This window comes from Bidens hawaiensis, unplaced genomic scaffold (genome assembly GCF_021521415.1).
Source record: "Bidens hawaiensis isolate Kalapana, Puna unplaced genomic scaffold, B.hawaiensis_p1.1 tig00031533_1, whole genome shotgun sequence".
In the NCBI taxonomy this organism is placed as follows: Eukaryota; Viridiplantae; Streptophyta; class Magnoliopsida; order Asterales; family Asteraceae; genus Bidens; species Bidens hawaiensis.
In genome coordinates this window covers 73,182-98,461 of record NW_027495339.1, presented here as the reverse complement: position 1 = coordinate 98,461, position 25,280 = coordinate 73,182, and the positions used below count along the sequence as shown (strand labels likewise).

The following is a 25,280-nucleotide window of genomic DNA, read 5'->3' as shown; positions in this document are numbered from 1 at the left end:
ATTAAATATCCTGGATACTTAGTCTCAAGTCGGGTCTGTCACCAAATAACCCATATATGTGACGAGGCTAACTGTCTTCTCGTATTCTTGCATATATACGTGAAGATCGGATATTGCTGAGAAACCACCGCTCCACCGAGACAGCAACATTTGACACCATCCTAAAAGGACATAGACTTTTACATGTATACTAGCTTTATAGTACTGCAAAACTTTTGCCGACGCACTGACGAAAAAAATATGTCAATTCAAACAAAATTTCATGTGACCCTTTCATGTTGTGTCCCAACTAGAACCTCGTCAATAAGGTTCGGATTGCTAGCTCTTGTGTGTATTTTTTGCTATAGATGATATAATAGAAATAAACAATCAAATTAATTTGAAGCTTTAGGGTCTTATTTATTTTGAAGATGAAAAAAATAATAGTTAGAATATATATCATATATGTATATCAAGTATCAACATTCTGATGGTTTTTTAATGCACATTATTCATTACATAAGATGAACGATTTTAGTACCAAGGCCACTACACGTCTAAATGAATAATATTTGTACACCAACAATATTTCCCCAAAGCAATGCCTATAATTTATGAATCCGGGTGACCTTAAAATATCAAATTTATACATAAGATATCCTAAACTCTTAAGGATTCAAGCAGCCCTCGCAAGAACTTCTGTTTGTTGTGGCAGATCAGCCGGTTCGATATAAAACCCTCTTCTAACAAAAGATCTTGGTACAGTAACCGTCAACACCCCATTCTCATAGCAAGCAGAAATCCCATTTACATCAATAGTATCTGGCAGCCTAAACTTTTTCATAAAGGTCCGACCACCAGGCATTGTCACCGTATCATCAGCTGATTCAGTACGAATTATAAGATACCTCGAATCCTCCACTTCCACACAGATCTCCTCTTTCCTAACACCTGCATTCAAAAAGATAAATTTTCTATCAAGGGTATCTTAGAAATAACTTCGCATTTCCATTCAAACCGGTTAATTTAAGATTTGGTTCAAAAAGCAATAACGCACAATAAATCATTCTTGAGAAAAAAAAGCACATAAATCTTGGTATTGTATTAAAGGAAATATTTCTAGTAGTGGTGTCTTAAAACAATTCTGAAAACCGAACCGATCATCGAAAAGGCCACCAATTAAGAAAAGAATCAAGAAATCTTAATGTTATACAAAATAAGGGCGTCTCGAAATGAATTCTTGTGTGCAATTGAAGTATTTAACCAACTTATTTAGGATTTAATCATAGAAAGCAGGCATGCCATTAGCCAATTAGCCAAGTTAATATCAAGAATCCACCCTAGATATAAATCAAGAAATCTTCATATTATACAAACAGAACTTTATAACAAGGATGTCATGGGAACCAATTCATGTGTGCAATTAAAGCATTTAATTCAAGCTTTGGTCCTGGAAAGCATACATTTTTAGCAAATTAACATAGTTAATATCAAGAAACCCCCCTACAGAGTAGAGATCGAAAAAATCAAGAAACCTTGATAATATACAACACAACTTTCTAAAAAGGGTATCATGGAAACCAATTCATGTTTGCAATTAAACCATTTAATTCAAGATTTGGAACTTAAAACTAACATTTTTAGCCAATCAACCAAGTTAATCTCAAGAACCCACAATCTAGATCGAAAATCTCAAGAAATCTTGATATTGTACAAACAGAACTTTCTAACAAGGGTGTCGTGGGAACCAATTCATGTGTGCAATTAAACCATTTAACTCAAGATTTGGTCCAAACTCACATTATTAGCCAATTATTAACCAAGTAAGCATCACGAAACCACCCTAATTAAGATCGGTCAAAAGAATCAAGAAATCCTGATCTCATACAAAAAGGTGTTAATTTCTAGTTTCCAGCAAGGGTATTATGGAAACGAATTAATTCTTGTGTGCAATTCAACCAAGGTTTGGTCCAAGAAATTAACCGGACATCACTAGCCAATGAACCAAGTTAATATCAAGAAACACATAGGCCGGTAAATGCAAATGAAACCAGACAATTAAGTTAAATTAGCATTTGAAACAAAGATATGATAATATGCATGCATGCATGCATGCATGGGTTTGGGTAGGGAATGTACCGGGGATGTCGGCAGAATAAATGTGGGATTCGGGGGTTTCAGTCCAATGAACGTAGTTTTCGGGCACAAACGGGTAAGGAAAGAGGAGAGGGGAGGTGAAAAAGGAGTGCCAAGAAGGGTTGAATGTTGAGAACTCCATTTTAATTTCTTCCTTTTTTGCAGATAATATATATTCTTGGTTAAAACAACCACCAAGATATGATAATTCTAGCTGGGAGATTACAACCAGATTTAGAAAGGAAGAATGAAGAGGGAGGTAGTTGGTTTCATTATTATAGAGTAACCAATTGCCTGGTGGGTGGTGGGGATCATATAAATTAAATTAAATTAAATTAAATTAAATTAATTGTTGATTGGAGTCCTACAAGATAACCAAACACCCTATCCACTCAAAATTCATCAATCAGTTAGAGGTTCTAATTCAGATATTTGTTACATTTAAATGACGGATTTACCCTCAGCCTTTTCCAAAATTATATGTTTAGAGTTTTAGTTTCGTCATTTGGGCTATAAGTTAGGTTGATATAAAAAGATTGGTCCAACATAATGAATTTAAATCTTTTTTGTTAATAGTTAATTGATTATTATGTATTCGGGGTAAAATATTTGGGTAATACTATTTTATTGATTTTTTATAAATTATTTAAAATTCTAATGAAAATCTATAAGTCACAAATGGTTCGGCTCTTTCGGTTTTAATTACACGTAAGGCTGAAACCGACTCAGATTTTGTTTTTATGTAAACCTAAACCGAGTAGTCGATTTTTATTTCTAACTTTTCTTTTTCAGGTTTAGGCATACATTGACTGTGAGGTTTCAATTCAGATATTTTTATGGGAAGATGATGGGTATACCCTCGACATATTTCATAATTATATGTAGGCTTGTAGCCTTTATTTGTGATATTTAATACTTTTTAGGAGTCTTTGTCAATGGCTAACTGACAACCGAGCATCACATGTCTCATAATGTCCACTGGCATCCAATATAGTTGCTCTTTGGGCCCAACGTAGTGAAGAATAACTCATTTACCCATTGAGTATAATATTAGTGGAAATGACTATAGGATGTAATAAACGTACGGTTAACGGGTTACTGATCAACCCATTCCTCAAAGGATGAGCTGGAAGCTATACGAAAATATTTTGGTAGCCAGCAAACAAACTTTAAAACTACGATGCCAAATATTATGGAAAAGCTATCTAATAAATAACTTCAGGTGCTTTGATAGGAGGTTTTCTTTACTTTTTTATAATTATAATTGGCAACTTTATTCTAATTGTGTTGGTTCTTTTTATTACGCTTTTATTTTGAGATTGGATATATGTTAGATTGCGATATATGATTATCTGCTCAATTTATCTTATTGCTTTTGTGTAGTTGAGATGTTGTATATTATTGAAATTTTGGTATTTCAAATAATGTGCTACTGAGTCGCATTTGCCTATAAAAATGTAGCATTTGTTATAACTAGCGGCGAAGCTTGGACGAGTTCGCGCGTAGGGGGGGCTTGGGATTTAAGTCAAAAACAGGTAGATTTTACGCTATGTAGGGCTGTAACCGAACCGAACGAACACGAACAAAGCCTTGTTCATGTTCGTTTGTTAAGAAAATAATGTGTTCACGAACGGTTCACGACCACTTACCGAACATGATTTTATGTTCGTGTTCGTTTATTAAGGAAATTGATGTGTTCACGAACACAAATACAATTGGCAGAGCCTAGATATTGAGACCGATGTATTCATCAATGTGATTAATCAAAGCCTGTAAAAGAATCAAATGAACACGAACAATGGGCATGCTCGTTTTTGTTCATTTAGTTTTAAAAAAACACGAACTGTAACATTCATTACTTTTCAAACCCGAAAACCCGACCAATTTCGAATTTTCATTTTTGATTATATATATATATATATATATATATATATAATATTCTCAAGTTTCGTTTCATTTAATATTCGTTAATGTTTATTAGAATTTGTATTTGTATTCGTTAAACCGACCCGTTTCGTCGTTTCAATGTATTCTTGTTCATCGCTTATCATTAATATTATATTCCCGATAATTTGCATTTATCGTTCGTTCATTTTCTATTCATTTTGATTAATTAACGAAACTTCAAGGTTTAACGTTTCAAAAGTTTAAATGATTTGCAGACTTTCGGGTTAATAGGAAAAATATCCAAGATTATAACTTATTATTACTTTTAAATGCTTTCAAAAAGTTCAAGGTTCAAATTGTAATTAAAGTTTAACTTCAGTTTTAAAGTATCTAGAAACTTGAGGGACTGATTTTGTAAAATTAATATAAATTATATTATTATAATATAATATCCCCCCCCCCCCCCACCATTTTGCTTCATCGTTTTTTACGGCCGAAAGATCCGGCGACCGGAAACGGTTTCCAGCAAGCCCGTAAGTCCATAAAACGCACATATTAAACCCAATTAAGACTGGTAATAACCTATAGACCGTAACAGAAATCTTAATCTACAATATTAACACGTTACAACGACTAAAACACGTCTAATTAGGCTGTAACCGCCGGGTACATATTCAAACGCAAAATCAAACAATAATCGTCAAAACGTTCCAATTGGACTTATAAATAGGACCCCCAGTATTCGTCTAAACTCGTCCCAAACCTCAATTTAATCTACCAAACTCTCAGAAACCCTTAATCAATTATCCAAGGTCCGTTTTTTGGCCATCCATCGTTCGCCATCTTCTCGAAACATTAACAAGTAAGTAATATATGTTTTATGATCGTTTTAAGCCGCATAACAAAACCCCTAATCTAATTTAAACAAACAATGGATTATCGGATTTCAAGCTTAGGGTTTTGAGGTTGAAGATAATGAACATGATGTTTGATATAAATATTATTCATTTTCATTCCTAATATAAAATAACAACTGGTTCAGATGGTTAGTGTGTGAGCATGTAGGCATCTTCGGGTTTGAACCCGGGATCAGGCCGTTTTGGTCTTTATTTTTGTTAAATCATTTTTTCTCTATTAATATAAATCAAATTAAATTATTAAAAATTATTTTAAATTAAATAAAATTAATTATAAATCATATTTCATCTTTTCACCTAAAAACAACGTTTTCAAATTCGTTAACCCGATAATATTATTTCCATTTCGTTCACTTTATAATTCCTTTTCGGTAATATGTATAATACGCTAGCATAATCCTATTCAAGAATAAAGTTATATTTTAAAACCAGTGCTTCGTAAAGAATAAAATTCTCATTTTAGTGATAAATCTATTAATCAAATAATATTAAAATAGTAATTTAAAACGTTAAAATCCATTAAACTTAAAAATAATACTATAATGTTAAATACTTTAAAATAGTAAAATACATTAAAATAATGCATAATCCTAAAATTTAATTAATTTAACTTTTATAAGTCCCATTAGTTAGATTTTGTTTTTGTTTTAATTATAGTTCATGAAGTTCAATCGTTTCGGGTTCTTTAATGCACCTTTGGTTTTGTTTCTCGTTTATCTTTAATTTCAACGTGAATTTCCCACACCCTTTTTTTTAAACGTTTTACATTTTGGGGGTAGCATGTGTATCATATTCAAATATTTACTTAGTTATTCTATATTCAAACTACAATTCGTATTATGGACTTGTGTGTTTACTTGCTTACTTGCGTTAATTCAATTTCAAGTGGTGACTTCAATAAGTATGATCTTACGCCTCCTTGCATTCAGGACCGTCGTGTTATGAGTGGAAAAGGGACCCTCGATTCGAGTCCGTTGGTTGTTACCAGGTGGAAAGGACCCCTGCGTGCGTTTATCCAAGTACGTTGGCTGTTACCAACCGGAAAGGACCTTAATTGCGTTTTACACCTGTTCATAGAATTTTTTAATTTCTTTACGTATGTATCAAACTTGTCAGATTCTCAACAAGTAGTAGTTGACTTTATTTTATATAGGTATATTGGTTTTTAATGGTCCCAACTATTGCCTTTTGGTCACTGATTGTCTCAACTAATGAATTGGCTACTGATAGTCCCAACTTTTAAAGTATTTGTTGATAATGGTCCGCAGCTAACAGAATCCTAACGCCGTTAGTTCAGGTCATTGGGAAAACGTTTTTTGCCGGAAAATTCAAATTTGTTGCTGGAAAACACCACCTGAACACCGTAACCACCACCAATTGACTCACTGCTAACCAACTACCACCACTTGAGCACCATCAACCGATTCCAACGATGGTTCTAAGGTTTCTGGCGACCTCAATAATTGGGGCTTTTACTGGAAAAAGGTTCCTAAAGGTCCGATACGAAGTTACCAAGATGTTTGGGATGAAAATGTTGAGTTTTCGGGAAAAAAAACTGAGTTTCCCGGCCAAAACCGTTTTTCCGGCGACCTGAAACTAACAACGTTAGGATTCTGTTAGCCGCGAACCGTTAGAAACAAATACTTTAAAAGTTGGGACCATTAGTAGCCAATTCATTAGTTGGACCAGTAGTGAACAAAAAACAATAATTGGGATAATTGAAAACCAATATACCTTTTATATACATGTTACGTGTACGATTATTAGAGGTTGAAGCTTGATGAAGACATTAGACTTAGGTTATCAAAATAAATTGGAGAAGTTGTTGAACTTTTTCTTTATTAAATCTTACTTTCTTGTTTTGAACTTGTGTACTTGAAGTTTGAATAAATTAATGATATTATTGTCACTGAATAGTGTCACATGTGTTTTGAGCAATCTGTACGTCACACTCAGGTGTTTCCGCTTAAGTCGGGGTGTGACACGAACATTTAATCGAATAAATTTTTATGTTCATGTTCGTTTATTTAAAAATGGACATTTGTGTTCGTTTATGTTCGTCTGTTTAGAATCTAAACGAACATAACTGAACAAAGTTAAACGAAGAATAAATGTAAATGAACACAAACAAGCATAAATGAAGAAAACACTTAAACGAACACAAATTAACAAATATAAAACCTTTAAGCAGATGGCATGTACATATAATATTTAATTATTTTCTATTAATATATAAACGAACCTAAATAAACAGGCATAAACGAATGTTCATTAACACAAATGAACGAACGGAACATGTGTTCATGTTCGTTCGTTTAATTAACGAAGACAAATTTTTTGTTCATTTCGTTTGTTTATTAAATAAATGAACTTCTCGCCGAACGGTTCACAAACAGTTCACCGAATGTTCGGTTCGTTTACGGGTCTAATGCTACGTGTAAAAATTTTCGGATGAAAACAGGTAAAGTTACATAATTGCGCAAAAAAGCAGGGGGACGGGCCACCACGGGCCCTCACAAAGCTTCGCCCCCCCGCCCACCCCCCCCCCCCCCCCGCGTTAGTTATAACTAGAATCTAAAATCAGTGTTACATTAAATGTAAAAAAAAAGGTAGCAATTTTCTATTAAATGTATAATAATGGTTGCATTAAAGGTAACAAAGGTTGCATTTTAGTCTAGCATTGGGTGATATATGTGATGGCACTTTGTTTACCTCAATTAATTTGACTTTTTTATGCACGCCTGAGTATGCCTGTCTATTTGTAAGGCCCCGAACCCGGTAGCCCTACTTTAGCGTCGGATTTACTCATAAACACAGTTCTAAATATCAGAGTTAATTAAAAACTTTACGCGGAATATAAAACTTTCATAAAACGTTACATATCAATTCATAACCATGTCATAAAACATTCCTCTTGTCTTTCAAAATCAAAACATAACTTATAAAACATATCAGATCTTCAGATGCCAGGCTTTAGTCTTCTGCCATGTGTCCTCCACTCAAGCCAGCTGTCTCATCCTACTCACATGCGTGCATACTAAAAGTCAGCTACGCTGAGTGAGTTCTAGTTAATCGAACGCCATACAATACATACACATACATACATATCCGTAGATACATATCCATACTTCACTAGTTACCCTTCTGTTCTACTTACATACATGCTACCATACATACATACATATCTACAATCACTAACCTCAGTCTACCGAGAGTACGTTCATAGTTCACCGTCTATACCTGTACTCAAGGTCGTGAACACGTACAAAGGTCCGCAGTCCTTACCTATGTTCACCCTTTGTGGTACGTGCAAGGTCCGCAGTCCTTCCCTATACCATCCTACATCCACAACACGTACAAGGTCCACAGTCCTTCCCTATGTTGCAACCTAAACCATAGCACGTACGAGGTCCGCAGTCCTCCCCTATGCTACCACAATACAACTACAGCACGTATAAGGTCCACAGTCCTTACCTATGCTGATGCCTATCTATAATACGTATAAGGTCCGCAGTCATTAACTACGTTGTCGTCTATTATCTGTAACACGTATAAGGCCCACCGTCCCTATCTACGTTTACATCTATCATCTACTTTACGTATAAGGCCCGCAGTCCTTAACTACGTTTACATCTATCATCTACTTTACGTATAAGGCCCGCAGTCCTTAACTACGCCATCACCAGCCGAGTCTATGTCCGACAAAAGCTAGAGGGATTTGCCATCCTAACTTACTATGTCGAACGTAGAACTCACATACCATTCGTGTACCTGTATACACCTACTTCACATATACAATAATTACATCATAGCATAAGAACACCCTAGGCGTTCTTTACATCATTCATTTAACAACCATACCTCTTGTCGATACGTGCAATATCCGAAGATCGTTCACGCCCCGACAAGTATTCATTTGTAAGGTTCATACATCTTCGATGTATAATATTCGTACCTTTATTTTTGACCTGACAGTACGCGCAATATCCGAAGATCGTTCGCGTACCGACAAGCAACCATTCATATCCATCACATATATCACATATGGCATACACTTATCACTTAGGATAAATGTATTAACAACACATCGAGTATGCACACAGCCCCGAAAACATAACACATAAATGGGGCTAGAAACTCACCTGAATGCTGTTACGCTCTCCGTTAATAGTTATTCCCCTCTTGAGCTGTGCACGGCTAACTGTATAATATTTACACGTATCAATTAGCTACTACTACTTATGTTGCGTTTCTATCTTTATATGACCCACAACGAACGGGGGTCCGGGGGCAGCGCCCCTGGTAGCGGGGTTCTAGGGGCGGCAGCCCCTAGCGGGGTCCAAGGGGCAGAGCCCCTGGCTGGGGTTAAGCTGCCAGGTCAGCTTGGAAAAATTTTATTTTCGATAACTGCCTTAACACATTTTCCATTAGGTTTTTAATTTATTTTCTAAACGAACCTCACTTCAGGCGAAGTTAAACCTTAGGCGAACTTGGCTTCAGGCGAAGTTAAACCTCGGGCGAACTTGGCTTCAGGCGAAGTTAAACCTTAGGCGAACTTGGCTTCAGGCGAAGTTAAACCTTAGGCGAACTTGGCTTCAGGCGAAGTTATCCTTAGGCGAACTTGGCTTCAGGCGAAGTTATCCTTAGGCGAACTTGGCCGTAGGCGAAGTTATCCTTAGGCGAACTTACGCTTGAAGGCGAAGTTACGCTTGAAGGCGAAGTTACGCTTGAAGGCGAAGTTCATCAGACGAACTTAATCTTGCAGGCGAAGTTGTCGCGCTGCAGATCTGTTTGCCCATAACTCCTTCGTTTCTTAGCCAAATAACTCGATTTTGGTACCCACGGAACCATATGATCGGCGCCTACAAACCCCAACCATCAAATCGGCCTAAAATCGACGTTTTAGGTGTCCGATTTGAGCAGTTGGGTTTCGGGTCCGGTTAACCCATCCAATCCTAACCATTTTCAGTAATAATAGCTTTGTTAGATTAGTTCTTACCTTACCAACTCAGATCTATCAACAAATCTCGGGTCTCGGCTTCGAATCTAGATCGGTTAGAATGTGTGTGTTTTGAGGGTGTAAGGAGTGTGTGTTAGGGAGTTTGGTGAGAAATGAGATATTTTGGGGGTATTTATATCCCTGAAATCCCATTCTCATTTAACCTATCTCAATTAACCCAAGTCCATAACCCACTTCCATTACCCGACACTAGCCCGACCCATACCAACTCCTATTCTTTTATTTATTTCCTGATAACCCGAGTAAACTTCCCATCTATTAATAAGTAATATAATTAATATTACCTTTGAAATTTCGGGATGTTACATTTGACATGGTAGGTATATGTACAAATCTTTTAGTGCATTTAACAAGTTGTATTTCTGATGGTCATGACAACTCAAAGGAAAAGGTGGTTGGTAAATGCATCATGACTCTAATACCATGTGTTATAGTCAATTTTCATCATTATTCTTCATCATTTGTCACGTTTGCGCCACCTCAATGTCAACACAACTTTTCCTCGATCATTTAACCTCACCGCTTAACTCATGCTATATCTCATTCTTCACCATTCCATACTATTTAATACAAAAGGAAATAAAAATAGAAGGAAAAAAAACATAAAACATACCTAGATGAGGGGTCAAAGAATTCGTCTGCCCACTCTCATTCCCCTCATTTCACACGTGACGAGTAAAGAGGCGACATAGTATTCCAATGACTCCCTTACCTTTACGTGACCAACTGTCCACGTAGGACCCTTCAGGGTTGGATCCCATAGTATTCCAATGAATCCCAGGGAACAGTGAAGCTTCATAGGGTTTTTCTGTCCAGGTGCAGGCAGTCCGCATCTTCACAGACATGTCTATTTCACCGAGCCTCTCTCCGAGACAGTGCCCAGATCGTTACGCCTTTCGTGCGGGTCGGAACTTACCCGACAAGGAATTTCGCTACCTTAGGACCGTTATAGTTACGACCGCCGTTCACCGGGGCTTCGGTCGCCAGCTCCCCTGTCATCAGGTCACCAACTTCCTTGACCTTCCGGCACTGGGCAGGCGTCAGCCCCCATACATGGTCTTACAACTTTGCGGAGACCTGTGTTTTTGGTAAACAGTCGCCCGGGCCTGGTCATTGCGACCCCCTTTGTGAGAAGGCACCCCTTCTCCCGAAGTTACGGGGCTAGTCTAACAAAAGGTAAAAGCAACATCGCTATAAAAAAAAAGTTAAAATGAATTATGCATTAAAGTAAAGTTATTATTTCTATATTATAAACTAAAGTGAAAGTAATGAGATTTCATTCGATATTCAATTTAGAATTTTAGATAGACGATAATAATAATAATAATAATAATAATAATAATAATAATAATAATAATAATAGAAAATTATTGTTTGTGTTCCTATAGTTTTAAGACGGAGGCACAATGAGTCCTCGAAATTTTTTTTGAACTGGTTGAGTCCATGTGGTTTAAAAAATAAACCATTTGAGTCCCTGCCGCTACTTAACTTTCAGGTAAGCTTTCATTTTACTGAAACCACAGGGACTCAAATTGTTCGTTTCTGAAACCACGGGGTCTCAACCAGTTCAAAAAAATATTTAGGGACTCATTGTGTCTCAGCCATAAAACCACATGGACACAAACAGTAATTTTCTCTAATAATAATATAATTATTAACATGGTTAGGTTATAATAGGAAGTATAGTTTTTGTAGGAATGATAATAAGTAATCTTATCCATTGATTTTAAACATGGAGGGTTTGCGATTAGTTTAGGGGGAAATCAAGTGTGAAAGAAGGGGATGATATAAAAGTAATAACACATTTGTTTACTTTCTCTCTCCACATGCAAGACACATGCCAAACCCCCCTCATCATTTTAAAACGTCAGTAACTTTTTTTACGACGTTTTTTTTTAAAAACAAATTCACCATAATAACGAGTGTCTTTTTATCTTTTATATGAGTACCATATTGTAATATAAAAATTAAAAAAAAATTAGTCGATTTTTTACAAATTGTGTCTTACAAAATTGTGTTATAAAATATTATTTTTCAATGTGTTTTCTTTTTATTGTGTTTTTTACATTGTGTTTTTTTTATAGTATTTTTTTCCATTGTGTTTTTCGAACTTTTCGGCGTGATGGTGGCGGTGGGTGACGGTTGTGGTGGCGGTGGGCGGTGGAGTGGTGGTGGTTGTAAGAGATGAGTGAAGATATAATTGGGTTTTATGTAAGTAAGTGTTTAAAATTAATGTAAATGAGTTTTGAGATTAAAGTAGATGAGTTTTGATATTAGAGTGTTAGACTAACCCTCTTTCTAGCCATTTTAGTAATCTCAAACTTCTAACCTAACCCATAATAATAATAATAATAATAATAATAATAATAATAAAGTTAAGCATCTGCATACTACACACAACGACGAAGTCTCCGACGACTCTTGGACTTCGGTTCCTACTTGATCAATAAATTGACATTTCATCTTCCACTCGTTCGTTCGTCAAATCTCAAACGCACAGTTGACGGCTCATTTCATTTCAAGCAGGTACATCTTCTTCGCAAGCTTACATTACACGCTAACATCGTCATCATTCTATACTGTTTGTTTTCGCGCTTTATTTGTTACTCAATCATGTATATGAACTGATTACTTGCTTTAATAAATTAATAATTAGGTACTGGTAGAGAATTAATTAGGGCTCGTAATCCGTACGGAATTTGTTAAAACTTACTTGCCATTTTTGTTAGACATTTTACAAACGAGACTGATAGATAAGGTTTGAAAACTACGTTTATAAATCATGCCGTCATAGCACTACTATGCATCACCTGTTGGACTCCGCTAAGTAGCTCCACAGCCTCAAGTGCAAGAAGCCAAAAGTATCAAATGCTAATGGTATAAATACGTGTTGGTTGTCAAGGCTTGCTTTCTCGTGTTTGGTCACTTTGCATGCTTTCTCAGGCGACTTGGCCTTTGATGAATACACTACCCCTGTACGACCCACACATGCGTGTTTTTCCTCCCATCCATCCAAAGTCCAAAATGTCAGCTGGTCTGAGTGTTGATCTTCCTTTCAACGGGTCGTTTAATAAATTCATAGGTGCTTCTTTTTTAACAGATGTCTCGGTGTGCCTAAATATGTCAAAAAGAGCATCCCTAACCAAATCGATAGCTTTGTTACTGCCGTTGAAAACGTGGTTGTGTTGATATACTGTTGAATGATGATTCTATACGTTTTCATGCTTTAATTGTTACTGAATTATCTGATTTTATGCATGAACTGATTATTTTGTTTGAATAATTAGGTGATTTTTTAGGAGATTTTAGAGATGAGTGTGATAGGATTTGATATTGGGAACGAAAGCTGTGTTATTGCTGCTGAAAAGCGTGGTGGTGTTGACGTGTTGTTGAATGATGAATCAAACCGTGAGACGCCTGCTGTGGTGTCATTTGGTGATAAGCAAAGGTTTTTGGGTTCTGCAGGGGCTGCATTTGCTACTACAAATCCAAAATCAACTATTTCTCATATTAAGAGGTTGATTGGAAAGGCGTATAAGGAAGTTGAGGAAGATCTTAAACTGCTACCATTCATGACTATTGAAGGCCCACGCGGTGGTATTTTGATCGAGCTAGAGTACTTAAAGATCAAATGGTTGTTTACACCAGTGGAGATTTTGGGGATGTTGCTCAAACATTTGAAACAAACAGCCGAGAAAAGTCTTGAATCGAGTGTTTTCGACTGTGTGATTGGGATCCCGTCTTACTTTTCTGACTTACAAAGGCGTATGTACCTTGATGCTGCACATATTGCTGGTTTAAACCCTTTGAGGTTGATTCATGATGGTACTGCCATAGCATTAGGTTATGGTATGTACAAGACTGATTTGTCTAACTCGAGACCAACTATTGTCATGTTCGTGGACATTGGACACTGTGACACTCAGGTGACGGTTGCGGATTTTGAACAAGGGACAATGACAATACTGTCTCATTCTTTTGATCAGAATTTGGGAGGTGGAGACTTTGATGAAATTTTATTCAAGTATTTTGCAGCACAGTTTAATGAAAAACACAAAATCGATGTGTATTCGAACACACGTGCTTCTATAAGGCTTATGGCATCATGTGAGAAAGTGAAGAAAGTTTTGAGTGCCAATACAAAAGCACCATTGAGTATTGAGTGTCTGATTGGTGACACAGATGTGAGAGGAATAATAACCAGAGAAGAGTTTGAGAGTCTGTCATCTAATCTGTTGGAAAGGATTATAGTTTGTTGCAATAGGGCTTTAAAGGACTCTCGTGTAACTGTTGATAAGTTGTTTACTATTGAGCTTGTTGGTTCTGGGTCCCGCATACCAGCTATAACGAGGGTTTTAGCTTCAGTTTTCGAGAAAGAACCAACGAGAACACTAAATGCTAGTGAATGTGTTGCTAGAGGATGTGCTCTTTGTTGTGCAATGCTTAGCCCAAATCTCCAAGTTCGTGACTATAAGGTTTTCCTTAAGTCCTTTACACTATTGCATTCTTTTTGCCAATTATTGGGTATGCTTATTTTTGTATAACTGTGCATATTATTTTTGTAGGTTGAAGATTCGTTTCCATACTCGATAGTAATTCCTTCACCACAAGGAGAAATTATGGTTTTCCGAAAAGGCTGTTCATTTCCAAATCAGAAGATATTGAATCATTCAGGAAAGATTCCATTTTATCTTCAAGTGGCATACAGAAAATGGAAAGCTTTCCCTGCAGGAATTTCACATATAATTGGTCATTTCGGGGTAAGAATTTCATATTTTTGTGCTCAAGCATGCTTAGGCTTGTAAACGAACCGAACGAACTCGGATGGGGAATGCCTGTGTTCATTCGACAAACTTTAACCGAACAAATGACTGAAGACGAACAATTAAATGAACAAAGTTCTTGTTCGTATTGTTCGTTGAGAAAATGAGCGTGCTCGTATTTGCTCATGTTTGTTCGTTAATAGTATAAACAAAGAGTTCACGAACTTAAACGAACGAACTTAACTTAGCATAGATGCATTAAAATCTATATACTGGACCTATAAATATTTTAATTTCATAAAACTCTAATAAACTGTAATGGACCTATAATAAAATATTAATGGATATGCAAACAACTGAACATATATGAACGTAAACGAACAACGTAAATGAATGAACATGAATAAATGTAAAAAAAGATAAGTGAACAAACAAGACATGTGTTCTTGTTCGTTTAACTATGCAAACAGATTTATTTTTTCATGTTTGTTTGGTTATAATATAAACAGACTTCTCGTCAAACATCTTCATTGAACATTCTGATCGTCTATTGGCCTTGGCATGTTATAAAATTGCATTGCCCATTCATACCTTGAGATAATTGTTAAATGTTTCTTTAGATTGGCTCGTCTGAACGGTCTGATGCAGAAGAAGTTAAAGTCAAATTTAAAGTGAAGCTTAACCACCAAGGAATTGTCGATTTAGATTCAGCAAAAGTAAGCGTTGCTTAATATTACACTGGTGTCAAACATGGGTTCGTTAAAATCACTATTATATAAATTCGTAACTGTGTTTGTGAGCGCCCTGCTTTCGGTCCACGCATATAAGGTATATATGTGTGAACCCTCGGATGGGCAAAAGTGAAATTGCACTAATTTGGACGTTATTTTACTAATCTCGTGAAAATAACGTTAAAAGTGGCGGAAGGTTAATCAAGCATCATGTGGTGGCGTTGATAGTCGAAAGACAAGGGTACATGCACCAATCGGCCGGGGTCCCGATGGTTGAGTGTTATGTGCCTTAGTCCAAGGCTTGATCCGAAATTACTATCGAGCCGGGGGTCCCGATGGTTGAGTGTTATGTGCCTTAGTCCAAGGCTTGATCCGAAATTACTATCGAGCCGGGGGTCTCACCGGAAGCAGCCTCTCTATTCCTACGGGGTAGAGGTAAGGCTGTCTACATCTTACCCTCCTCAGACCCTACCATTGCTTTGCTATTGGTGGGATATACTGAGTACGATGATGATGATGATAATGATGTAACTGTGTTTGTGGTTTCAGCTCTTAGAAGATAAACACTATTCTGGTGGGAGTATTTATTCTAATCAATTGAAGATGTTTACTCCCAGCAATCGTCTCTCGGTTTCTGAGAATTTAGATGTCTCATTAACAAATGATGAACTAGTTGACGCTAGAGAGAAAGAAAGAATCTTGACAGAACAAGACATAAAGGTGGAGGAAATTAAGGATCAAAGAAACACACTTGAGTCGTTTGTCTATGACACTCGTAGCAAGGTACTTGTTTTATCAGAATTATGGGTTGATTTGGGCAAAAGAAAATTATATATGGGCTCATTTGGGCCATCTCAAATAAGTCAATGGGTCAATATGGGTCTACTTAAATTAGTCAACGGCTCAATCAGGTAACCATTATGAAACTTGTCAACTTAAAAGGGTCCAAGTGGGTTAACACCACCCCATGACTATACTTTGTTTCTGCCACCTACTCATTGTCGCTGACGCCATCGTAGTTCTTGGTTTGTGAAGACGCGTTGTGAGGTGCTCTATTTGCCGCCGACACATTCGGCATTTCCACTGATCTAACATCACAATTGCTGACACCACTTTCAACACCACCTTGTTATCGTCCCAACCACCACTAGCCACCATAAAAAAATATAGCGGGTGAAGTAGTGAACATATTTTGGTATTTTTTTTAAACAACTAATTTCAACCCGACTTGATTTTGGCCAGAACTCGTTTTGACCCGAACCAAATTGATGTTTTTTTTTTTAAAATAACGACCAGTTTTGGCATGAACCTATTTTGCTTAGAACCATACTGACTAGAACCATTCTCACCTGAATCTATTTTGACCAATGGCGCGAACCTGTTTGACCCACATCCCCACCTTGTTTGCAAGGCCTAGTTAGAATAACCACTTATGGTGTTTGGGATTCCTTTTTGGAGCCTCTTTTTACTTTTGGCAAAAGTTAGAAAAGTCACAATGTTGTGATTTTTGGAACTTTTCCAACTTTCACTACCAAAAATCTTGCTTTCCCCACTCAACTTTTCAATGTCAAACACCTTATACCTGCTTGTGGTGCGCACATATAATGGATATGTGTGGGCCCATGAGTGGGCAAAAGTAAAATTGCACTAATTTTGACGTTATTTTACTAATTTCGTGAAAATAACGTTAAAAGTGGCGGAAGGTTAATCAGGCATCATGTGGTGGCAATGATGGCCGAAAGACAAGGGTGCATGCACCAATCAGCTGGTGTCTCAATGGTTGTGTGTTATGTGCTTTATGCCCAAGGCTTGATGCAAAACTACTATCAAACTGGGGGTCTCACCGGAAGCAGCCTCTCTATTCCTACGGAGTAGAGGTAAGGCTGCTTACATTTTTTACCCTCCTTAGACCCTACCATAGCTTTGCTATTCGAGATTTTAAATCAACAATTCCAAATAAAAAAAAACGACCAGGAAGACGCAATAGAATTCTGGGAGAACATTCCATATGCACAAAAATCAAGAAGTGTTCTGTTACTAGCTAAATCAATTTTTAGAAGATATATTAAATTACCCTTATTAATAATAGCTAAGAATATCGGCCGTAGTGGGATTTATTGAGTACGATGATGATGATGATGATGATGATGATGATAAAAGTGAAAAAGTAGGCTCCAAAATGGAATCCCTAGCACCCCCTTAAAGTCGTTGTTTGATATCTTGGGTTGCACATAAACTGACAGAATTTGTGTAATTTAGCTTTCTGGTGCCTACAAAAGCTTTGCCACAGATTCAGATAAGGAGGTAATCACTAGCAAACTTCAAGAAACCGAAGACTGGTTATATGAAGACAGTGATGATGAATCTGAACAAGACTATACTGGAAGACTTGAACATCTCAAAAAGGTGTCTATGAAAATGCTACTTTAAGTTGTTAACTTCTGTATGTAACATTGTTTTGTTTTTGTAGTTATTAGAACCTATTGAAAATAAATACAATGAGGAAAATGCTCTAACAAAAGCAAGAAAAGCTCTGCAAAGTTGTATTGAAAAATATCGTTCGAATGCTGATTCACTGCAAGCTGATAAGAAAGAGAAGGTTTTAAGTTACTTTTTATTATGATATGATCAGTCTTTCACTGTCAAAGTAACTCACTCACTTTCTGGCAGGTCAAAGGGCAATGCACTGTGGCTGAGCAGTGGGCTAACAATTTCTCTCAAACGAAGTCATCTGAAATTTATCGTGTTATAGACATTTTTGAGAGGTTAGTATAATTGAATCTTTTCTGATTTAAGATTGATTGTGTTTGATCTTGAATAATACAACTGAATCAGCTACAGCTCAAGTAAATTGTCGGAACTTAAAGGAGCGGGCTCGACTTGTTTGTTTTAACAAGCTGAAAGGTCCAGCTCGGCCATAAAAAGCTTGAGCCAGCTCGTGGCTCGTCAAGCCGGTGTTTTAAATTTTTTGAACTTCATTTATTTATAACATTATATGTATTATTTTGTTTTAATTTTTCAGCTTTTTAAAGATCGAGAGACAGATTTAATTAAATATTATATGTAGTATTATTGTTTTGTTTCAGTATTTTTTATATTGTTATTATTTTTATTAAAATTTGGGGTTTAAATTAAACGAGTTAATCGAGCGAGCCATGAGCCGACCCGGCTTTTGAAGGGAAAGGATCAGGTTTGACCGGTTTAAAACCAGGTTCAAACTTCAAACTGGTTTCAAAGTAGAGGGTTCAATCAAACCCATTGGAAGTTGGTTCTGTTAGCTGATAACTCGTGACTTTAGAAACTGCCAATCATTTGCTTGCTTTTGACACAACTTTCTACTTATTCTGCCATTTTTTCAGCAATTGCAAAAGAATAATCAAATCCAAATCTTCACATGAGGAACCTGTGGACTCAGACCAAAGTAGCCAAACCGCAGAACCAGACCAGCCCGTGGATTCGGAAAATGCTATGCTGATAGCAGCAAAACCTCTGCTAGATTGTATTGCAAAGTATTGCCTGCTTGCTGAGTCACTGCCATCTGACCAGAAACAGAAGGTATGATATAGCTCATACTTTACAAAAACCTTCATTCAATGGATAGCATACAATGCAGTTAAAAGAGAGAATGTTAAGTATTAACTCACACTCTTTCCGGCAGGTTAAAAATGTTTGTAGTAAGGCTCAGTGGTGGTATAATGATAACTTTCAAAAGCATTCATCTCCAAATACCCTGTCAACTGAAATCATTCATGTTGTACAAATCGTTGAGAGGTTCGTTTTAATCGATTTTTTTCTGTTTAGGATTGATTGTATGCGATCTTGGGTAATGTGAACTGAATACTGTAATTAGAATGGAGCATAGAGAAACCTATTCTGCGTATTGGGTTAAATACAAATAAACTCTAATTATGCAATACTAATAATATAATATCTATCTTTATTTACCACAGCTCAAGTAAAATTATTGGTTGAGCTCGACCATGAATATGGTTCCTGTGTTTTACATAGGAAACATATATTTTGTCATTTTCATCATCCTATATACTAAGAATTGTGTGAACTTGCTTTGAGCTGATAGTCTCTTTAGAGACTGCAAATCATCTGCATTTCACGTCACTCGCTACTAATGCTGTCATTTATTCAGGGAATGCAAAAGCATGATGAGGCCCAAGTCTTCATTTTCAAGACATGAGAAACCCGTGGATTTCAAAAAACAGGACCAAACCATAGAGTCAGACCTAAAGGACCTATCCGTGGACTTTGAAAATGTTAAGATTGAAGCAATAAAAGCTTTGGAAGCCTGTATTGCAGCACACATTTCACATGCTGAGTCACTTCCAGCTGACATGAAAGACAAGGTAAAATGGTGTTATGAAGGAGGAATGTTTTGAGTATTATTATGATGTCAGTAATAACTAATCCGCACTCTTTCTGACAGGTTACAAAAGTATGTTTGGAAACGCAACACTGGCTTATTACTGCGCTTTCTAAAAATCAGTTGTCTCCAAATAAATTGAACACTTACGTTGATCACCTTAGAAACAAAGTTGAGAGGTTAGTTACTTTTAATTGACCCTTTTCTAATTAGGATTTAAAAATTCAAGTAAAATTTTGGTTCAGTTCCAGCATTATTATTGGCTTGAATATCATGTCAGGTTATGAAATCTCGTTTATGATTATTTTTTATAAAAAGCTAATTTTTATCATCCTACATATATTAAGATTTGTGTAGAATTGTTTTCAGCTTACAACTTATCTCTACCAAAATAACCGTTAAAAGGGTCAAAAGCCGCTCAAACTCAACAAAAACCAGGAAAAACCTGGTTCAAACCGTAAAACTAGAATTTTTCTTCCAAAAAACAGGTTCCAACCTGACCCGGTTTGTCTAGAACCTGGTTTTAACTTTTGTTGACTCAACCCAAATCAGTTTGGGCCAAGAATCCGATTTTGCACCTCTATAATTTGATACTTATGGAGTCATTTTCTGCAGAAAATGCAAAAGCATAACTGGATCCAAACAATCATTCCAAAGGCATGAGGAACCCAAGGACTCGGACGAAAGGAACCAGCTCGTGGATTCTGACTAAAGGGACCAGCCTGTGGACTCAGACCAAAGGGGCCAGCCTATGGACATGGACCAAGTTGATCAACCAAGCGACTCGAACCAAAGGGACCAATTAATGGACATTGACCAAGTTGGCCAATCCGTGAGCTCGGACCAAAGGGACCCACACAATGATTGTCAGGTACGTAAGTAAATCTTTGTAGATTGATGGAATCAAATGCTCCCTAATGCTTTCATGATCTTTAATTTCTGTTTTGAAACTTGACGCTGCATCATTTCTTTGCCAGTACTTTGTATACATATATGTTTTTTTAACTATAATTTTGAATTTTAATTATGGCTCTTTTGAGTAAAATATTAATGCTTCATATTTATTGGAATTTGGAAACATCATCACTAATATAATAATTCGTACAAATTGCGATTCAGTCATTGATGTGCCTGAAAGATTGGATCCAAATTTAAATAATTCGTTGACTAATCAGAATATTGTCTTCGACTTCGGTAGTTCATTCCTTCAAAAGGGTCTCTTTGTTTGCTTCTGGTTTTTCCAAACGTCTGTTAGTTTTTTCCACCTGAATTTTACAATTCCCACTAAAAGTTTGTTGTTTTCTGCTAAATACAAAAACTTTTAATTTCATTCATAATAGTATAGTACCTCTTTTTTCCAGTCTGTACGAAATGTTGACCATAGTAAAATAAAGGTTTGCATCGCGGTTCCTCCAATCATTCCAGACCATATTCCCTATGATGATGCAGTGAACCATATGTCAGTTTTGCCAGGTGTGTAAACCAGCCAAGCTGACCGTGAGCTACTCAAGATCAGCTTGAGTCGACCCATGGTTTAAACGAGCCTAAAAGTAAACTTGTATTTATTAGTTAACCATATATATGATAGTAAACGCTACCTTGACTCCGGTTTGAAATGAAAGCCAAGAAGAAACCCGAGGGGAATGCCTACAATGTAATAGCATCCGACGTTCACATATGCTACATAAGCTTGCCATCCACACCCGACAGCCACACCTTCAATTCATCCATCATGTCAATATTAATTGGTTGACACAATGATACATACATATGTATATGTTTACTCGAAAAGGTTAATTAAATACCTGATAAAACTGGTTGTATGCCGTTAAGAATGATGTTGGTGGCCAATAGTGGGCAAAGATCAGAGACTGCATTTGCAACAGTTTCACCACCAGTGAACGCGTAGCTAATGACATGTCGCAACGACAAAACAATCATCGCTTCAACTAGTGCGAATAGAAATGAGACCGTAGTAACTGTTACCACTGAAAAGGCTGCGGCTTTAGGGTTTCCTGCTCCAAGCTCGTTTCCAACCCTAACACTGTTTATAAAACAAAAGGTATGTCAACTGCACGGTGTTATATGTGCATAAAACCGAAAAAACAAAACGAAATAATCTAACCTAACAAAAATCAATGGTTGGCTTTATGGCTTTATGTTTTCATAAAAACCGTATTTTTAGTTCAGTTTCGGTTTTGCATGTAGTCATAATTGAAAAGGTCGAACGGAATTTAGGGATTTTCATTATTAATTTTGAATTTTGAGTAATTTATAGACGTTTAATAAATAGTGTAGCCCAAATGTATAATAATAAATGTATAACAATCAATTGATTATTAGTTGACAAAAAGATTATGACCAAATTCATTATTTTGGGCCCAAGAATTTCATGCCCAGAACCAAATAGATTTCAAAAATCAAACAATAGAGTTTTAGTTCTGTTAAGCCCATAACCAACCCCTGACACCTATAATCAAGTGTCTTTTGAGTCTAATGCATTTGAAAACTCACCTAGCAGCTGCATTGAATCCAACTGAGATCATGAACAATGGCCCATCGACACCCGAGCTGCATAAAGTTATTAACAAATAATAAAGTTAATGCCAAGAAAAATCTTTTATTGCAATAATAAATATGAAAGACAATGTTCGCTCTAGAACAAAAATTGATGCACCAATGGGTTTCTTGACGAAATGAAGATGATTAATCAAGTGAAATCAGGTGGGCTGTCGGGTTGACCTGATTAATTAAACGAGTCATGTTAAGGTCATAGTTGTCAATAGCGGTGATAGCGGTTGCTATAGCGCGCTACGTAGCGATGCGGCTATAGGTCGCTATATACTAACTATCGGTCATTTAGCATGATATAGCAGTATTTAGGGGTTTTTTTTTATTTTATTTTTTAATATAAAAAATTGTAGTAACCTATTTTTTAGGCTTGCTTATCAACCAAACAGCTGCACGTTCCACAAATTCCATCGTAAAAAGCGTATTTTGTGAATATAAACCCTAATTATTTGCTTAAAAATTTTCTACCTCTTTATCGCTAAATATAAAATAGCGGTCACTATTTACCGCTATTTGCTACGTAGCATATAGGTGACCCGTCGCTATTTACCGCTATTTGCTATTGACAACTATGGTTAAGGTTGGCATGTTTAACTTGTTTGGTTAAAAAGGTCGACCCATTAACCCGTTAACCCGTTTATAACCCGTGTAACTCATTCTTTTACAACCCACCAGCTCAATTAACACCTTTACAACTTGGTTATCATCCACCAACTCATTTGAAAAGTTTAGGTAAATGGGTTAATCGGGTTGTGTTTGGGTCACACAATTTTAAGTGCGTGCGGATAAGGGTTATGTTTTTTACACGAATAAAGTTCTAGTTGGACAATTCAACCAGTCTAACTCATCAGTGGAATGTAATAAGTTGTTAAAGATTCGGGCCCATCGGCCCACTTGATCCTTACTAATGTAAGTTTTATGGGCCGGACTAATAAAAATGGTCCAAAACTCTTACCAAACCGAAAGTGCATCCAATGCAAGCTCAAGGTTCTCAAGTAACCCTGCAATCAACACCAATATCTGAAAATACCATGTCTCCAAGCATAACATTACCGCGGAGCCACTCGACAACTTTACAAACTCCCCAAGTCCACCAAACGCCTTCATGTTGAATCCGGCCCACGTCAGCTTACACCTATCGCTCGTCATGATGTATACAAATTGTCCAACCACTATAATCCACCATGACAAACTTAGGGTCAATGAAGCACCTAACAAGCCCAACCCTAACTTATACACCATGATCCAAGAAAGTATTATGTGCACAACCAAGGTTCCAGCTGAAATATATGCACTTGGTGCCACAATACTTTGAGCTTGAAGGAACTTTTGTATAGGGAAGTTGAATGCATACGCGAATATTTGAGGAATGAGACCGTAGACAAATAGTGCTGCGGCAGATGCCATTGTTGGTGATTGGCCAAGTGATATTAAAATCGGTCTAGAAAATACATATATTATAGTGATTGGCATGGATGTTACTAAGAGAACAATCGCGGATCTTTGAAGGTATACTCCAAGCATATCGTATTTTCGTGCGCCAAATGCTTGACCGCATAGCGTCTCCACCGCACTTCCCATTCCGAGCTAGAATTACATGTATATAAGCACTCAATCAAATCAATAATCATGTATAGACAGTTGAATGTTTTACAAGCTATCTTATATTCTTGGGAGGTTGTTTTTTTTATGTTATTGAATTGTTCTTGTTGCACTTGTTTAAACCTAGCTCTTTACCATACTTTAAATTATACACATACAAACTTTATTATTTTCTTTTTCTCTCCCGTATTTGTTCTAAAAAGAGAAGAAAAAAAATACGTTACAGCATAAACATTTATTTCTAAACAATTATAACTTTTTAAAATTATAACCTTTGTGTTTTTTTAAGAACGCATTAGGTAATTACAAAAACCTACTTATTAATTAGTTCATGTTATTTGTTGTTTTTTACCCGCCCGTTTTTGTTTTTAGCTAAGCAATTTCCGTCACAGATACCAAAAGTTTTTGGATCCGCCACCGCCCCAGAATTCAGAAACTCACCAAGAGGCCATAAGCAAAGAGTTGAATCCCTTGGTTACCAAGGGAGGCTGCAGCAAGTTCCATGTTTCCAAGTTGACCCGAAAAGATTCGGGTGGAGATGGACATCGCGTTGTTGATCAAGTAAACCATCACTGCTGGTGCAGCCAACTTATACATTAGATTAAGTTCAATCCTGGATGCTGCTGCAAGCCGCCTGATCAGTGGTGTCTCGGTGTCCGAAAGCCTCCTCTCCAGCTCCACGCCGCCGCCATGGTTGGCGGCAGACTGTGAGCTTGAGCAGCCTTGAACAGGTTCTATGAGAGGATGATGAAGTTCATTTGTTCGGGACTCCATTTTTGTAAAAATAGATAATTGGATCCTGATCTTATATTATATATATAGAAAGATAAACATTAGTATTTTTTTAGTTAGATATCACGTTTTTAAATTTCAGGAGATTGTGAACCAACGTGATGATTTATTAGTTAATACAATATTTTGCATTAAATGCAAATCTCTAGACTGTTGCCAACTTGTCATGCATTTTTATTGTTTACTTATTAGATTACTAGGATAGAGCTCATTAGATTACTAGGATAGAGCTCATTTGATACACGGGTAGTTAAAAAAATAAAACAAAATAGAAGGTCGTGAATCTATAACAATTAAGAAAAAGAGAGAGCTAACGTAAATTCATCCTAGTTAAGTTGTTAAACCACAAGCGTTTTAAAAGCAAAGCAAGGTGGTAAGTTCAATTCCTACCAACAACATATATTTCATTTTATCATTCATAAAGGAGAAATTGTAAAATTGAAAGCATTGTGTTGCTTTAATGGTGTAGGTACGTAGATGCATGCTCGTGAAAAAAATGTTACACAT

At 36.5% G+C, this 25,280-nt stretch overlaps 1 protein-coding gene and 2 pseudogenes across 1 annotated transcript; 1 reads left to right on the top strand and 2 right to left on the bottom strand.

Moving 5' to 3' along the window:
• Nucleotides 1–370: 370 nt before the first annotated feature.
• Nucleotides 371–2,303, bottom strand: LOC143582345 (15.4 kDa class V heat shock protein-like). The gene is made up of 2 exons (XM_077064938.1): nt 2,119–2,303; nt 371–930 (listed from the first exon to the last, which is right to left on the bottom strand). Exons 1-2 carry the CDS (start codon nt 2,255–2,257, stop codon nt 656–658), a joined length of 414 nt encoding a protein of 137 aa, XP_076921053.1. The 5' UTR covers nt 2,258–2,303; the 3' UTR covers nt 371–655.
• A 10,933-nt stretch (nt 2,304–13,236) lies between these two features.
• LOC143582353 (heat shock 70 kDa protein 16-like) lies at nt 13,237–20,691 on the top strand (annotated as a pseudogene).
• Nucleotides 20,692–21,007: 316 nt separating this feature from the next.
• Nucleotides 21,008–24,755, bottom strand: LOC143582344 (protein DETOXIFICATION 40-like; annotated as a pseudogene).
• Between the last annotated feature and the right edge of the window lie 525 nt (nt 24,756–25,280).

Coding starts and splice junctions, on each gene's coding strand:
- LOC143582345 (XM_077064938.1), bottom strand. CDS start 2,257: ATGGAGTTCTCAACATTCAACCCTTCTTGGCACTCCTTTTTCACCTCC. Junction 931..2,118: donor TTATTCTGCCGACATCCCCG/GTACATTCCCTA, acceptor TTTTGAATGCAG/GTGTTAGGAAAGAGGAGATC.